Source organism: Carassius gibelio, chromosome A23 (assembly GCF_023724105.1).
Source record: "Carassius gibelio isolate Cgi1373 ecotype wild population from Czech Republic chromosome A23, carGib1.2-hapl.c, whole genome shotgun sequence".
Taxonomy (NCBI): domain Eukaryota; kingdom Metazoa; phylum Chordata; class Actinopteri; order Cypriniformes; family Cyprinidae; genus Carassius; species Carassius gibelio.
Window position 1 is genome coordinate 13,531,676 of NC_068393.1, and position 18,442 is coordinate 13,550,117.

General features: G+C 35.9%; 1 protein-coding gene across 8 annotated transcripts in view; it reads left to right on the top strand.

Moving 5' to 3' along the window:
* Nucleotides 1-18,442, top strand: part of LOC127944635 (rho guanine nucleotide exchange factor 10-like protein) — a 53,789-nt gene that overhangs the window by 21,468 nt on the left and 13,879 nt on the right. For 7 of the 8 annotated variants that reach the window (XM_052540714.1, XM_052540713.1, XM_052540718.1 and 4 more), the window contains 10 exons: nt 590-706; nt 848-940; nt 1,451-1,621; nt 3,183-3,328; nt 6,666-6,707; nt 7,066-7,238; nt 8,797-8,912; nt 16,254-16,381; nt 17,387-17,487; nt 17,637-17,758. In XM_052540714.1, coding sequence (XP_052396674.1) covers nt 590-706; nt 848-940; nt 1,451-1,621; nt 3,183-3,328; nt 6,666-6,707; nt 7,066-7,238; nt 8,797-8,912; nt 16,254-16,381; nt 17,387-17,487; nt 17,637-17,758 — 1,209 coding nt within the window. The remainder of the gene's footprint in view (nt 1-589; nt 707-847; nt 941-1,450; nt 1,622-3,182; nt 3,329-6,665; nt 6,708-7,065; nt 7,239-8,796; nt 8,913-16,253; nt 16,382-17,386; nt 17,488-17,636; nt 17,759-18,442) is intronic. The other variant, XM_052540715.1, reaches the window with a different exon arrangement.

An 18,442-nucleotide genomic window follows, 5' to 3' on the forward strand; every position in this document is an offset into this window, starting at 1 on the left:
TATAACCTTTATATTAAGATGAAGATTTTTGCATGAATAAGGGTGGTCAGATCTGCTTATAAGAGTCAGTTGTACTTTGTGATTTTCTTTATTTATACCATAGCATGACTCACATTCTTTTGTTTCTGTGATGAAGGATCTTTGCAGATGGAAAAACAGAAAATCCTTTAGTCAGCAGTTCTATTTAAAGTGTGCTAATTTCCTCTGCATCATGTAGACTGTGCTTTGCAGCTGAGAACATAATGTTTAAGACCGTTTTATCAGTAAATGTGAAACAATCTTACAACTAGTCACTCCATATTGTCCAAAAGATAAATACAAATGCAAGCAAAGTACACTTAAAATAAAAAGGTACAAAACTCTAACCTAAGTGGTACCGCTTCAAAATAGTAATATCTTTAAAGTACTATTATGTACAATTTAGAGATGAATAAGGTATAAAGATGTACCCTTTAACTGACATCTTACAGATTACACAGTGTACAGATTACAAAGCATTAAGTCTTGAAGTACATGGATCTTCTGTTTTGTCTGAACTGTGGATTGTTATGTCTGCCTCTGAGCTCATCATTGTTTTCATCTCCTCTAGTTTTCCAAATCGATGGTGCTAGATGTGTACAGCGACTATGTAAACAACTTCACCAATGCTATGGGTCTTATCAAGAAAGCTTGTATGTCCAAGCCAGCATTCCTGGAGTTTCTCAAGGTGAACTTCTCAACCTGCTCCTAATTGTTCACCATTTTGTTTGGGCAACAGCACTTAGATTCACACTTACCAGTGTAAAAATCTAGTTCCATTTTAGTCCCCGTCATTTCCGACCTGGTTTTATGTTCTTCTGGGTTGCAGAAGAAGCAGGCTGCCAGTAAAGACAGAATCACTCTTTATGGTCTCATGGTCAAACCAATTCAGCGCTTTCCTCAGTTCATACTCTTACTTCAGGTTAGTACTCTGAAAGCTCCAAATACACACAAACACACACATGCACAAAGCTAAAGATGAATGACAAATAAGTAGTTTAATTTTAAAATGGTGGAATTTTCTCAGACTGTTACACTTGGGGAAGTGAAAGACAGAGCTCGTGAGGCACATTAATTTTACTCACAATGTGTGCTTCCTATCAAAACCATGATGTGATACTGTACAGATAATGCTGAAACATACGAAACTTAACCCTGAGGAATTCCCTTGTGTATGCTATTTTACTACAGAAGAAAAAGTCATGTTCTGCCAGGATTGTTTTTTTAATGTTAAATGAGTAAAGTTAAATTCTAAACTTGTTATATGTGTTTTTCCCACGGCTTTAAACATGCCACTTAACATAATTTGCTTGTGTGGGACCGTATTTGTAATTAGTGTATTGTAGGTCACTTTATATGGAAGCATTGGCTAAATGACAAATTAGGTAGTAATTACTGAATAAATGCAGACAAATCTGTCTGTGTTCCACAGGACATGCTGAAAACCACCCCTGTGGGTCATCAGGATAGGCTGCCGCTGCAGCTGGCCCTCACTGAGCTCGAGACTCTCGCCGAAAAGCTGAACGAGCAGAAACGGCTGGCCGAGCAGCTCGCTGAAATCCAACAGCTCACTCGTAGCGTCAGTGACCGTAACCTCAGTAAGGTCAGAGACCACCACACTACAAACACACACGGGACACGTCAAAGCATTGCCAACCCAACAACACAATGATTTGACTTTAAAAGATAATTTGGTTGGGAGTGAGGAAGGACATGAACTGTCAGTGTGATCAAACTGCTATTTTCCACATTTCCTTTTTCTAGAAATAGCTTTGACAAAGATGTTTCCTTGCCAGGGTGTTAGGTTGTCAGTTATTTTAGTAGAACACCCTTCCTACCCCCTTCCTAAAATACTGTATAAAGGCAACTATAGTTTCAATATACAGTATGAAAGCCCCTTTTCTATACTGTGTGAAAATAGCAATTATGAAATAATAAAGACAACATATTATATATATTCTCATGTACTGTCAAGCCAGAAGTAGTTATAAAAAGATTATCTGTTTATTTTTATATAAATTTTTGTGCATATTATATTATATATTATATTCATATTATACATTTATATTCAGTTTGAGTTTTTTTTATCATTTTAATTAAGCTAGACTGATTTAATATATTAAAATTAGTTATGGACCATGGACCACAAAAGGTGGGGTATATTTGCAGCAATAGCCAAAACATTGTATGGGTCAAAATTATAGATTTTTCTTTTATACCAAAAATCATTACGATATTAAGTAAAGATCATGTTCCATGAAGATATTTTGTAAATGTCTTACCGTAAATATATCAAAATGTAATTTTTGATTACCGTAGCAATATGCATTGCTGAGAACTTCATTTGGACAACTTTAATTGGCGATTTTCTCAGTATTTAGATTTTTAGATTTTTTTAAAATCTTTTAGTTTTTAGACTGGTTTTGTGGTCCTTGGTCACATATATGAAAGGGGTGGTTGATTATTATTTCACATTTTTAACTTTAGTTAGTGTGTAATGTTGCTGTTAGAGCATAAACAACATCTGTAACGTTACGAAACTCAAAGTTCACTGCAGAGGGAGATATTTTCTTTTAAAGAAATCACGGTTTAAGGGCTACAAAAAGACTGGTAGGGACTACAGCAAGCTTCTTCCTGGGTTTGTGACATCACTAACCCCGATGTTTACATAAACCCTGCCCCCAGGTAACATGCAACTACCCGTACTGGTAAGGAGGTGTAACACTTCCAGACAGCATGCACCAGGTGGTTAGCAAATCACAACACACTGGTTCTGATTGTGTATTTCTGAGGGAGGGGCTTCATAAAACCAGGAACTCAACAGACTGGTTTGACGAGAACAGAAACAGCAGTGTACAAGAGAGTTAAAGTATCTGAAAAAAAAAATTTTAAATGAAGAATGAACATGTTACACTACATCCCATTAACACAACCAAACCTTTGAAAAAAGCTGATCAACCACTACTTTAATTTAGATTATTTCAATTCATCTTGTGACCCCTGGTTAAGAACCACTGCAATAGAGCATTTCCACTTCCCTCAGCAGCTGCAATGCACACATACAATAGAGTCTAAACTGAAGAGCAGAGACATACAGATAATGCAAGTATTGTCTCATGGTGTGGGTGTATTCATTTACTTTGTAAAACTATTTTTTATAACAGCAACTGAACTCGGATCAGAAGCAGTTGATTCTGTCTGAGACACTAATTGAGACCGTCTATGGCGAGAAGGGTCAAGTCCTCAAGTCTAAGGAGCGCAAAGTCTTCCTCCTGAAAGACATGCTCGTCTGTGCAAACATCAATGTGAAGTAAGCTGTCCTCTTCACACATCACAACTCTGTCCTGTCTTTCATGAGAAAGGTTTGACATTAATAAATTATATTGAAGTAACCCAAAACTGAAAATTTTGCCATCATTTACTCACCCTCATTCAAACCTTATTGAGTTTGTTTAGCAAAATGTTTGTGCTGCTTCTTTTATATAATTCAAGTACCTGGTGACCTAGAGCTGTCAAGCTTGGAAAATGATGACAAAAGGCACAATAAACCTAGTTCATGTGACTCATATCCTATATTCCTAGTCATCTAAAGCCGTCTGATTGCTTTGTGTTGAGGAAAAGACAAATTGAAGTTGTTTTTCACTGAAACTGTCCTCCTCTCACACATCTGAAAATTTTCATTCATGTTCAAATCCAGCGTATCAAAACATGTCACATCAGGTTTGACATTATTTCATGTCATTGATTCTCTGCTGGTTTCGTAACAGATTTAAAATATGTACTTATGCATGCTTACTTGTGTGCATGTTTAAATGAGACACAAATGAGAGAGAATTTTCTGTGAATAATCTTACATTTAATGCTGTCATATGGCTTCAGATGACTCGTTATATAGTGCATGAGTCATATGATTTAGTTTAATGATACTTTAATGTCATCTTTGGAGGTCACCATTTATTTTAATTGTATGGAAAAGAGCAGAGGAGAAACATCCTGCCTAAACTTTCCTTTTGTGTTTAACAGAAGAATACAGTGGTGTCAAAAGTATTGGCTTTCATTACTCAAGTAGAAGTATAGATACTAGGTCTTAAAAAGACTTTTGTAGAAGTTGAAGTATCAACTCACGCTTTTTACTCAAGTAAAAGTGTAAAAGTACTGGTTTAAAAAACTACTTAAAGTATAAAAGTAAAAGTAATGTAAGGGAACAAATGCCATTAAGAACAAAAGCTTAGGCCACACCACAGGGGCCTATTGTGAACTACCCCACCTCCTAAAAAAAAACATTTTTCTAAAGGCCATAATGAATATAATGTTATATTAAATGTTCATGTTGAAAAATTTGGGATGCACTAGGCTACATGTTTCAGCAACATATATGCCCATTGAAAATGAACGCATTTTAGTACAATGCAAATACATTAAAGGACTAGAGATATGATTACTAGTTGCTAATAAGTATTGTTATGGTGCAAAAAGTCAAACTTTAGAGGCATGTCATCAATAACCTTTAATGGAATGTAAATGTACATCCAAGCTTAGCTGCAGGAATCTGCAAGGGCAATGGATAAGAACATTGGTGCAGGCTTAGTAACAATTACTCTTGTAACGTTGTCTATTTACAATAAGCATTATAGTGCTGTCAAAATTAATGATTAATCCAAGTGATTAATCAATAACTAAAAAGGAAAATTAACTCATAATCCCGATACCTTCTTGATTGACAGCTTCCTGTATTCGGTACATATGTATGCTATGTTAAGTTACAAAGTTGGTATAGCCTAGATATCACAACATTGTCAATCGCAAACGATCATTTATTAAAATGTCTCACTACCGAACTATCAACAGTAGCTTTATTTGTGGAGAACGAAGATAAAGCACCCATTTGGTAAATGAGCCAGTGAGAAATAATAACTTTTAAATAGGGTCCAGTGCCTTTTCGATACTTTTAAAACAGTTCAGGCGCCAAAATGGTGCCTGAACCTATACTTAAAAAAAAGAACCTAAAAAAAAAAAAAACTATGCATAACTTAGATTCCAAATAAATAACATTCCAAATATTTTAAATAAATCCATAGCTTTCACCTTGGATGCTCTCACTTCCCAAGTTGTGCTTCCCTTAATCTAAGGCTAATAAATGTATTTCACAATCTGGGTCATTATTTAATATAAAACCACACATAATTCTACTGTATATCTGTCACTCACTCTGATATTTAGTTAAGATGAGTGCTGTCTGTCACTGTCTTAAATCAGTTCTGTGAATGACTGTATGCTCATTCTTTATAAAGTAGCAACAATGTCGTTTGTAAAGTACAGTAATGTGCAAAAGTCTTAGGCACATTAGTATTTTCACCCCAAAAAAGGGTTTTAAGCCAGTTATTTAAATCTTTTGCTTTAGTGTGTCCATAGTAAATATCAGTTTGCCATTAATTTTAATAATAATCTAGTGCGATTTTGAATGCACAAGCAGTTTGACAACGGCAAAATGAATGTTTGGAAATGTAAACTGATATTTTATATTGACACACTACAGCAAAATATATAAATAACTGTCCGAACACCATTCTTTTAAGTGAAAATACTAACGTGCCTAAGACTTTTGTACAGTAGTTAGTGTATGTATAAAGTACGTATGATTAAATTAATATTTAGTATAAGTATATTTAAATAAGTGTAATTAAAGTATTTGTTCGGTCATATGTGTTAAGGGCTAGATTTTCACTGGAGGAAACGGCTTTACAGTAAAAAACTTTAAAAGTTAAAACTTTACAGTAGATGAGAAAGCGACAGCTTCTTCGTGACCTTTTGTAAACTGTATTTATGACAAATAACTTCACTGATACAGATTCTAACAATCTATTGCTAAACACACACCTTATGTCCTCTGTCTCTGTTTGAGCTCGCGCTGCTCCGCCGCGGTCTGCGGATTGAAGAGCGCGCTCAAAGACGGGAGGAGACCGGTCTGACGCCGGTTTCATATGAAATTTAAGCCGACTGACTCTGAGGCGATAGGATACCGGTTCCATACCCAACCCTACTTTTAAGAAATACATTTTATGATAAACGAACCAAAAACTGTCTATGCCCTTGCTGGAGGGTGATGTAATTTGTGTCATGTGCAGGTGCGATGGATCGCATACAAACCAATAGGGTGTCGGGATGGTATCTGTTTATACTTCCCATCCAACCACAATCAAATTCACTCCATCCGGATGGCGCGATTTATCTGGATAGGTTTTTTTTTTTTTTTTTGAGTGATGACAAGCCGGAATGAAAACAAGGCGTAATGAAATACCAGTAACGAAGCTATTTTTAAAATGTAAGGAGTAGAAAGTACAGATACTTGCGTGAAAATGTAAGGAGTAGAAGTAAAAAGTCGGCTGAAAAATAATTACTCAAGTAAAGTATAGATACCCCAAATTTCTACTTAAGTACAGTAACGAAGTATTTGTACTTCGTTACTTGACACCTCTGAGAATGAAAGACATAAGAGTTTGGAATGATATGAATGTGTGTAAATGATGACAGACCATTAGTATTAGGTAATAAATGAATATAGTTAACTAAATTAGAATTCAGTTACTTGCTCATAATTTATAATTTAAGGCCAACTCCATTTTAATTCCCTCTCAACTGACACATAGATACATTGAAACGGGGATTGATAACATCTTTGAGGATCCAAGGTAACAGTCTCACATCTGCCAGGTTTTTCATTAATGACCACTGGGTCATGCTGTTTTCAAAGACTTCGGATCAGAATGATTTTACACTGTCTTCAAAGTTCTGCTGCATTCTTCAATCTCAATCGAACGTTTCTCAATGCAGATCATGCATAACTAGGGAATACATGAATAATAATTTCCTGAAATCACCGCAGGGAGTCTGAGGCTCTCTGGGAATCTTTCTGATCACAAAGCTGTAATTGCCTGTCTGATTCCTGGATCTCCGTCAATATCATTCAGACGTTCTCTAATAATGTATTATTTCTAATTGTGATTCTGACTTTGTTGTGCAATCTTAAAGTAATTAATTTTAATTAAGGGGCCCTCCAGATATCAGCAGCCTAGTCCCAATCGGTCCCAAATACGCAGTTAAGTGGAGTGCCCCCCTGCTGCAAGTGCAAGTGGTGGAGGTGGGCCAGGAGACCCCCCAGCATAAAGACAGCATCTACCAGCAGAGTGGAAGCAGGCGCTTGAGCTCCATCAACTCTCAAGGTTGGCATTTTTAAAGAGTACTCCTTTCATGTGGTTAGAGGAGCAAGGGCAAAATAATGAAATAATGAACTTGGTTTTTTGATGTAGTTGGTGAAGCTGGATCATATAGAATAAAAAAGTTATTTTAAATTGAAAATGCTACATTTTATTGTATTTTTAAATAAATTCAGCATTAGTTGGAATTTGAACCCAAACTATCTATCTATCTATCTATCTATATATATATATATATCTATATATATATATATATATATATATATATATATATATATACAAACACACACATACCATTTCAAATTTTATATAATCTAAATTCATTATTGCATTATTTTTAACCTGTTAACTGTCACTCACATTTTTTAACATAGACTTGAAATTGTATGATCCAAACCTACATTTTTATAATTCATGACTGAAAACATTTTGTCAACATTTTCAGTCAACATTTTGACAACAGTTTCATGGTAATGCAATGTTTGATTTTAAAATGTGTTTCAAAGGATAAATTTTGTGATTTTAAGTTTTCTTTTCTTTTTTTTTTTTTTCTTTTTTTACAATTTCTGATGATTTCTAATGTGTGATAGAGAAAAAGGCAACAAAGAAGACTTTTTTTGACAAAGGTCAGTACTCCTGATATGATGTAGGTTTTTGAGGTGCACTCTTGCCATAAATTGATCTATTACTTTTCCTACATTATAATAATAATAAAAGATTGTTAAAATATCTATTTAGGAGTTTTAGACCTTTCTAACAATATATAGTTGGTCATGATTAGATAAACGTAGTAAATGTAGGCGTCCCGGTGACAATTAACAGGTTAAGAAATATTATTTATATTATTAATAGTATTACATTTTCTAATATAATCAACCTGTAAGAATTTAAAATGAATAACATTGATAACATGATTGAATGTGGTGGCTCAGACTAATGAGTTTTTCTGTTTAATTAAAATAACTGACTCATAAGAGTCATTTATGAATTGTAAAGGAATGGAAATTAATTAACTGGAGTACACTTGTTCCATTGTTTGTGCTATAGTAGAGCAGTAAACACTGTCAAATAGTATTAATGTTCAGTCTCCTTATAAATTATTGTATGGATTTTTACTGTTCTCTAACACTGGTAAACACAAGAAATTCCAATTTCCCCACCGTTATGTCAGCTTTACCTTTGACAAATCACTGTCGCCGAGCTAATATCAGTGTGCAGTCCTCCTGCTGCATTCATCTTAGTTTTCCTCAGGGCTCAATGTTGAACCCAGCTCATACTCTCCAGCAGGGGAAATATACCCTGATAGTCAGAGAACACAACAGAGGGTCTAATTCCAGGATAAGATGAACCAAAAGTCCTTGGGAGACTTTTTTCTTTTTTTCTTACATCAGAAATTTCAACCTCTTCTCTACATCTTTCCTGCTGTGTTTGAGCTTTCAGCCTGATGCAAATACTGCACAGAATTACAATGTTAGTTGAGCGCAGTCGTTCCATTGCAAGAGTTTGCTGGGGGCATTTAATGTTAATATAATTACTGATTATCATGGAAATGTTATTTGCTCAGGAAAGCTGTTTCTGGGTCCACCACGGCTGTTTCAGGAGCTGCAGGAGTTACAACATGATCTTTCTGTGGTGGAGGAAGTCACATTGTTGGTGGGCACCCTGCAGGGATCATACCAGGTAAAATCCTTAATCATCCGCAGCGTTACACACCTGGCCAATTTCTGACTGCCAGTGAATAACTCAATTGCTTTTAGGGATGTGAAAAACTATGTATTTTCATAGTCGAATAGTCTGAACAACTAAGGATAATCCATCAAAAAATGAAAAATTCGGTTTTCATTTACCCATGTCATGCATATCATTTGTGAAAAAAAAGATGTGAGAAAAGAGCAACAAAACACTTTTCTCAAAAATGTCAATTTAAAAGTAAACAGAATTTCATTTTTGGGTGAACTATCCCCTTAAGGAAGCTCTTAGGCTGCTTGAGAGATGTTTCCACCAGACACTATTCAGATGTTGCTGAAGGAGTGTTCAAATAGAGGCATAGTTACAAAAAAAAAAAGCAGCATCAGAGCAGCCTTAAACAGTTTCAGATTTGTAATTTCAGAATTTCATTCATTTTGTATTTAAAACATTCATTTTGACAACATTTCTGCAGATGTTTATTTTGACTAGCTTTGCTAGCATAGTATAGGATCATTCACAGCCATGCTTTCATTAACAAAAAAATAAATATTCAACATTCAGCATTATTCAGTTTACATCCACTCTGACTAAGATCTTAGTGTTGCTGACAGCTATTTTAATTATATACGCTAAATATCTGCAACCTTTTTTTTACAAATCTTAAAAATGGATTATGCATACTAACAGAAACATTGCTGGCAGCAGGCGATTTGAAGTCCGACAGTAATTGTCTTGAAGTGTGTTGTTGCAGATGTGGTGTATTTTGCCGGTTCTCCCAAGGATCAAACTCAGTCAGGGATTTTTCTCTCAGAAGAAAAGACTTTATTTTAAGCAAAACAAAGTCGAGAGCTTGTTGCAAGAAGTTCTGTCGAATGCTAGGTTGCATCTCATTATATACCCTATACAGGGCGGTTCCACATGGTAAAACTTTTCCTTTAGATTACACTTTACCTAAGTCCCTAGGGAGGGGAGGTCCTTAATGTATGTCTAACCATATGTTATTCATTAGCCCTGTACATTCCTGCACGTAACCATATTCCTTTCTATCCATTTCCTATAGGATTATAAAGGAAAAACAACTAGCAACAAAAATGGCTAGATTCACATTGATTATTCTGGATTGATTAAAATCTTACTAATAAAAATCTTCCACATATTCTCCCCTTTGAGACTTAATAAGTCTCACATTTGATTATTCTTATCCAGAGTGCTACTCCATAATCCAGTCATATTAGTTACACTACCTAGTGACTAAATAAGTCACATTGTATTATCACCAGTGACTAGATTATGAAATTCCACTCTGAGGGACTACTGGACCAAACATCTCTCTCCTACTTTGACAAGGAATGAGTAAAAGATCCAGTCTCCCTAACCCCTCTTTAATAGTAGACATTGTTAAAAACATGAATGTGCAATTGGTTCAGCATTTGCCTGGTTATCACAGTTTTGTATAAAAGGCGTAAAAATACATACACATACAAATACAAATCACATCACACATTGAATATCACAAGATTATAAGAGTTGATCTTCAGCTTAGATACCTTATGTATCAATTTCCCATTATTTTGATATCTTTGAATTGAATTTGCTTAGCTGTGGCTTTGACTCGTGACCTCAATATAGGAAGTATACAGTAAAAGAGTAAATCTCCTGTCATTAATGCCATTCCTAAAAACTTTCCCTATTTAATTATAAACTATGCTCCACATGTTTCTAATTGTAAATCAAACCAGTCTTACATTTTATTATCTTTTCCAACATTTTCTTTATCACCATTCTTAGCCTTTTCAATTTGATCAGTTCTTCATTAAATGCTCCCTTCTATAAATACAGCATTTTCCCCAAACATAACACATACTTTTCCTTCTTCAATTCACAAATCTTGAGCTTTTCTATTTTGCTCCTTTCATTCTATTTGTTGCATCCAATTGCTCTATTTTCCCTTCAAATCTTCCTACATCCATATTTCCCTTCTCATAACCTTCAAATTCTTCATCTACCATTACTTAAAATTCTCTTTCCACCTTTTCTTTTCTATTTGTTGGCTCATATCTGCACCCAAGTATTTTGATCTCAGTAGCAGTCCCATCATTCTCTCATTCCATCTTCACCAGGGAGACTCTTTGCGAGTCGTTGCAATGGTCTTTCCCTCGTTGGCAAGGGTGGGTCGTTACTAGCACGCCCTTCATCCCTCACTTCATGCTGTGTGGAGTTGTTGAAGCTGGTTGGCGTATTTTAAGGTTAGAGATGTGAACTCAGGTGTCACTCTGTAACCGTTTTGCTGATTAATGCAAGGCTCTCTTGACATCATAACTGCACCCTCACTGGTTCTCTTTGATGGAGCGAAGCATTCCTTGGTCTTACTGGAACTGCTGTCACCTGTAAATGGAAAACTTCAGAGTGTTTTGTTAGTGTTATCAAGCATGCTAATTTGTTCATCTTGCCAGTCGTCCTTCTTGGTGTGACCTGTGGAATTGTAATGTGGGTTGAGGGCTGTCTTGGCCCCTTTTGGAGTTTTCACAATTCCTGTGCTGTCTTTACTATTTTTTAATTCCTTTCAATTTTAATCTGAGCAATTTGCTTATTTTGTTATCTCTTTGTTTTGTAAACTGAGTTCCACTATATCACTGGATAATTTATCTAGGCCTATGTTGCTCAGTAGCACAGGCCTTTTGCCCTGGAAAACACTCAACCCACTGCATTTATTTTAACAGTCAGAAAGATAATATTTCATCCTTTTGACACAATCAGCTCCATCATGATATGCTGAAAAGAAAGTTAAATGTTGGTTAGACAGAGCAAGCTTGCTTTGCTCTGCCTTCCCATGTTATACGCTGCGCATGTGTGGCACTGTTTTTCTTTCTGCCACAACAAAGACCTAGGTACTGACCAGGAAACTTAACCAAATTCATTCATAGTCATTATTTTACTGGGCATAAATTTGCCCTGTGGGCCCACATTCAAATTTGTATACAGCTGTTTGGGCAAATTGATTGAATTGCCTCAGTGTCTCGTCAGACACTCTCTGTCATGCCATACAACACCATCATTCATACTTTTTCACACACTTTCACTCCCCCTTTTTTTTTTTTTTTTTTTTTTTTTTTTTGCCAAAAACTTTTCTTTTCTTTCTTTCCTTCCTTTTTCCAAAATCTCCTAGATGAATTTGTTTAGAGTATTAGGCCTAGGCATTGGGCATTTGAGAGAGCCAATTATCATTTCTCAAATGTCATGTGTTTGTCTAATTTAAAGTTTAGTCAAATACTTTTTTGTTATTGCTCATGAGCGACTCTGAGAAGAGGATTGGAGATCTCTGCATATCTTGGATCCATGGCCATCAACATTTCCCTCTGGTTATCCCCAGTGATGACAGTATATGTGATTTCATGATTTTGGATCTTTGGAATAATCTTTTATTCATTATTATTTTATTCAGTTTTACCTTAGAAAATTACCTTAAAACAAAATGGAGTGACCAATATTTCTATTTTTTCAACCATATATATTTTTCCTATTGTTCATCAGAATACCCTTTTTTTTTATTTATTAATTTATTCTCTTCTTTCCCAATGCGCTCAGCATTGTTGTCAAGTATTCAGTTGTGCTTTTCCCCTAGTTGTTTAATGAAACTGTCTTACTATGCCAAATCCAGCTCCATGTTTATCTGATTGGTGAGTCAAGTACTCACTTCTGTCTGTCAAAATTATTTTTTCTTTAAGACATGAGGCTGGACTGGAACCTATTGAAAAGCAGATTGAGAGAGTTAGTTAAAACACAGAATTTAAGGAAGTGCTGTGAGACCAGTGAATAATCAAGATTAAAACATAGTAAATAACATAATTAAATAAAATAATTAACATTTGAAGCAGTCTCTATGTGTTCATTGAATATGCAGCACCTGTGCACTGAAGGGATGGAAGTCCTTCTGGTTAGATCATCAGCCTGGGCTGTTGTACTGGGTCGTCAGTCTGTGATGGCACTCAAAGACCTGATGTTGTGGTGTACGGTCTCCGTTGTTTCTCTGCTTCTTCTCAGTCTGGCTTCTGGTTTCTTTCTGCCAGAGTTTTGCATTTCATAATGTTCTTTTCAACCTCAGGAAAAGTCTCAAGTGATAGATTCACCTTTTCCTATTTTGATTCAGTCTTTTCTTTGCTGAAGTGTGTTCTTCTCTGTCAAGAGGGGAGGGGAACATCCATCAGCCCCTCCCTCTTCTTCTCTCTGCAGCTGTGTTTGCTGCTTTGCCATTCCTCGACAGACTCCATTTCATTGCTTTCCTTTGTCAAGGCACTGTTCCAGAAATCATCTGAAAGTTTAACACTCAGAGACTGCATTAATCAAATGTACCTATGTAACTTCTGACCAAATTGTTTCTGAGCAATCAGCTCTTTTCTAATTTTCTCTTTTCAACCTCTTCTTTCAGTGGTCCCTTAATAAAAACAAAATCATCTGGTTGAAAACAGCAGTTCTCTTATTCTTTGTTAGTTAAGCAAGTTCTTCATTGCAGGAAAATAGCAAGCATTTTTTCTTCTTTGCAAAATGCAAAAATCAGCTACCTTTATTATCTAAATATACTGCAATAAAATAAAATAAACCTTTTTTTTATAACAGCATGACATGCATATGGTAAAATAAGGACTTCAATCATAATTTTTCTTCTAAATTTGCATACATGATTCAGAATAATCTGGTATTTGTGAATTAAGGTTTCCTAACCAACATAAAATAATTCCTATTATTGTAAATAAAATAATTAAATCTAATTCTTTAAGCAACTAGTTTCCTTCCTATTGTAAAATGCCTATAGCTTTTGAATCCAAATGTCTATTGACTTGGTCACCCAATCTTGCTTTCATTCCACATTGCACAAGTTATTTCTTTTATTTTTGACATTTACACAAGCCCAATCTCTGAAACTCTGTAATGGATTAACTTTCATACTGTCCCAGGATAACAAGATACAAATTTTAGATGTCTTCACATACTAAAAAAGTTTTAAGCACGTGCATCTTTTAAATTCATCTATTAATAAAAGTTGTTCAATAATAAATGCATATCTTATTTTAATTGATTTATTATTATTTCTATATTCCACCATATCTGCCATTTCTATATTAGTCCATTTCTTGGAACATTGGTATTTATTTTCCTCTAAAACAACCTTCATACAGTTGACTTTATTGTTTTAGGGCTCCTGCACTTATCCTTTCTCAACACCAGTCTCTGTAACCTGATCACTCCCAAGTGATGGTCCAGGAGGGGAGAGCACCTCTTGCTCCCCCCATGTAATACAACTTTACTGTGGAAACGTCCTCCTTTGTTCTCACTCCCACTGCGCTGAGCTCAGAAAATTTTCTCCCCTTTCACACAGACATCCTAAATGCAAAAATCTATTATAGATCTTGGTTCAAACTTTATTGATGCTATTTTCCTAAACCCATTCACACTTGCTATACTCTTTATTGAGCCAGAGTGCTTATTCTTGCATACTTTTTCCCTTTATCTAAGGGATAATCACACATTAATTGTCCTTTTATTATCAAGGCTCATAATACATTCATCCCTCTCAAGTGGATACTAGCTGCGTCCAACTCCACCCAGCCACCCTGAAGTGACGGTTCAAGAATGGTGCGCAACTTTTACCCACCCAACACGGAATTTCTTTGTTCACACATTCATTCAGTCCGGACACAGATACATTCACACAACAAAACACAGCTCTTCCTAGAGCTCGCTCTACCTAGAGCGTCCTTAAGGGCCCATCTATTCAGTCCTTCGAGAATTTCACTTATACATTCTCAAAGCGGTATCCATGGGACTTTTCCTCGCGATTCCTTAACTAATCTGCTTATCCGTTTATCACTGTCCTACCTGGCACAGCTATCCAATAAACACAGACCACAGCATGCCATGTCTTTCTGCCTACACCATATTTGTCTTAAATCGAGGTTGCCTTTCAAGGCCTTCCCATTAATAACCCAAATATGTGCATGCAGTTATTTCTTCTGGAGTAAAACCCCTTTTTCAATTTAGATATCATATTATTTTTCTAAATTTGGAAGAGCAGATTTTATGTGTCCTTACCACTCAGAACTGACCAGTCAACAACACACACTAATTAAATAAGCAAAAATGCTTACCTTATTCTATGGTGGCCACCACTGTGTGTGTGTTGCTCATCAGTCAGCTCAAAAGCAGTCGTCCACTCTGCTCCTTTCCAGTCCCATCTGGGGTGCCAAATCTGTGGTGTATTTTGCCGGTTCTCCCAAGGATCAAACTCAGTCAGGGATTTTTCTCTCAGAAGAAAAGACTTTATTTTAAGCAAAACAAAGTCGAGAGCTTGTTGCAAGAAGTTCTGTCGAATGCTAGGTTGCATCTCATTATATACCCTATACAGGGCGGTTCCACATGGTAAAACTTTTCCTTTAGATTACACTTTACCTAAGTCCCTAGGGAGGGGAGGTCCTTAATGTATGTCTAACCATATGTTATTCATTAGCCCTGTACATTCCTGCACGTAACCATATTCCTTTCTATCCATTTCCTATAGGATTATAAAGGAAAAACAACTAGCAACAAAAATGGCTAGATTCACATTGATTATTCTGGATTGATTAAAATCTTACTAATAAAAATCTTCCACACAGACAGTGGATTTGTATCAAAAGCTCTGCTATGATGGCTGTTGGAGTGGAGCATTCAAGGGGATGAATTTTGAGATGCAACTTTTCTGAGAAGTGCAGCACGTTGTCAGCATGCTAACACTCTCCACATGAAGTTTCCTCTGTAAATCCATTCCTTTTAAAGCGCACCTGCTAAAAATATTGAAACCACAACAAAAAATAAGGAGAAAAGTTGGTCAACCTCACTGATCGACTAGTCGACCCATTTTTAGTCCCTGTAGTGTGCAACAGTGAGCTGCATTGATTTTCTCCATGAGGAATTCGATTCTTTACAACAATAGGTGAACAGTCTTGTACTGTTGTCTTTTTTTGTCCGATTTTCAGATACTTTTTTACTTCAAATCAAATTTTGTGATAATGTGTTTCACCTCATAGCTGATGGGTTTGGTTCATGGCTTATAATGCCTTAACAAGGCCTTTTTAAAATCCCTGTGGGAAAAATGAGTGGACAAAATACTTCCGGAACCAGTGTAGCTGAAAATCTGGGCAGGCACTAATGCACTCTATTGTGTCAATTTCTCACTCTTTAACCTTTCCTTGCGCTAATTATGTTGCAAATGTCAAAAAGCAGGGTGCTAAGTGTGGTAACCGGTTCTTAGTCAGTCTGACAGCTGTCTCCTGTAAATGTGTCTGTGTTCGTGTACAGAATCTCAACACTACAGTGGGGCAGGACTGGTGCATGGCTCTTCAGAGGCTCATCCGTATCAAAGAGGATGAGATCCAGTGTGCCAACAAGTGTCGTCTACGGCTGATGGTTCCTGGGAAGCCTGACAAGTGAGTGCAGACTACCCACTAATGCCAGTGGGCACAGGTTACACAAAATAGAGCTGTGCATTGAATTCCCCTCAAATGTGGGTGGATATGACAGTTACACTTTCATCACACTTGTATCAGAAGGATTTTATTTTTTGGGGATTTGTCTTGGACAGGCTCAGTCCCCAGAGCCACAAGACTTTTTCTGATCATTTGGAGGATTAAACACAGGCTGAACAGCTTTTAAGATTCAAGCTTTTCTTAAATCTAATGGATCATTATGGTTTAAGGCAGGGATCTTCAACCTTTCTCAAGCCAAAGACCCCGTTGGTGGATAATGAGATTGAGCACACCCTGTTACATACAGCCTTTAAAATGTTTTATTATTAATACTATTGACAAAGTTTTTTGAGCACCAAATAAGCATATCAGAATGATTTGTGAAGGATCATAGGACACTGAGGGCTGGAGAAAGGCTGATGAAAGTTCAGCTTGGCCATCACCGGAATAAATTACATTTTAAAATATATTACAATATAAAAGTTATGTTAAATTGCAATATTATGTCAATTTTATAGTTTTTACTATATTTTTATTTAAATTAATGCAGCATGTTCATTATTTTAACATGTATTTTATACACAGTAGAGTGGGAAGCACAATAAAACCTTTGTTGAAAACAACCCATTATTGTTCAGTGCATATTTTCCTTTTTTCAAAAGAATTATTTTGAGTTCAAACAGTAATTGCCAGACCCCCTGCTGTACCACTGTGGACCCCCTGTTGAAGACCCCTGAATTCTATTTTTTTATGTTGCAATGCACTTTTCTTTTTAGCAGGCACAAATTATTTTGACTCTTGGCATAAATAAAGCTGTACATACTCATTTTAGTCATGCGTGGAACTAAAAGAGGCTTTGTTTCACTTGGATTTTGATAGTGTTGATTTCATCTTGGATTTTTCACAGTTTGTGCATATGTGTGTGTGTGTATGTGTGTGTTTGTGTGGACATTCACCACTTGACAGGTCTGGCCGTCCAGTCAGTTTCACAGTGGTCTTCAGTACGCCCAGTCCAATTAGCAAAATCTCCTGGGTCAATCGCCTGCATCTGGCCAAAATCGCCCTGAGTAAGTGCGGCATCTCTGGCTTGAGTAACATATTGTTGACATGAATCTTTCACTTATTATTTTCATGGATTCATTTTCTTATGTGTAAAAAGCTTTGAGTTTAAGTGACAGTATTGCGCCTCAGGCTAAGCTTATTACCGTTTGTGTAGGAGATGAAAACTCTCCCGGCTGGGTGTGTGTAGAGGATGATGAAAAGACTAAGCCTCCGTTCTGGTGCCCGTTACTGGCCTGCCAGTTGCCTGTTTTTACCCCAAAAATGCAAGATCTGAAGGTAAGTGATAGACAACAAACCAGTTTGTATTTGTGTAAACGTAAGAAAGAACGCTATTCAGATATACACAGAAGTCGTTTTATGTTTTTTTTTTTTTTTTTAAGACTTCTGCTGGTCCAATTTTTATTATATTTATTAGTAGTAGTTCTGTTCTCCCATTGGATTTCATTGCTTTACTGTTATGATTTGTCATCGAATTACAGTTTTATTTAGTATCTCATATTCATTCTCAATGAGTGGCTCGTTGGTTTCTATAGTGTATTCAACGTTGTTTTTGCAAGTTCTTTTAATTTGTCACTCAGATACTGTTATCTAGCTGGTTAACAGATGTGGTTTTGTAAAAATTGCAATTATGCCTGCAATATGCTGTAAGCTCCAAACCATGTTGTTCAGATGTAGCCGTTTTCCAGGAAAAAAAAATGTGTTTATAAATGTATGGATTTACACTACATTATCCTTTTCTGTATTTTCTTTTTGTATTGAAGAAAAATGGTTGTAAACAAAACCAATAGCTCAAATCTAATATAGTCCAATATGTTTTACCAACACACATAAGTATAGTTTATGACCACGTTGTCTAATTGTCCACAAAAGTTCTGGTTCATTAGCTCTGTCTTCCTAACAACTATTAAATGATTTTTTTGTGTGGTTCAAATGTCTTTCCAAATCCCTAATGTCCCATAG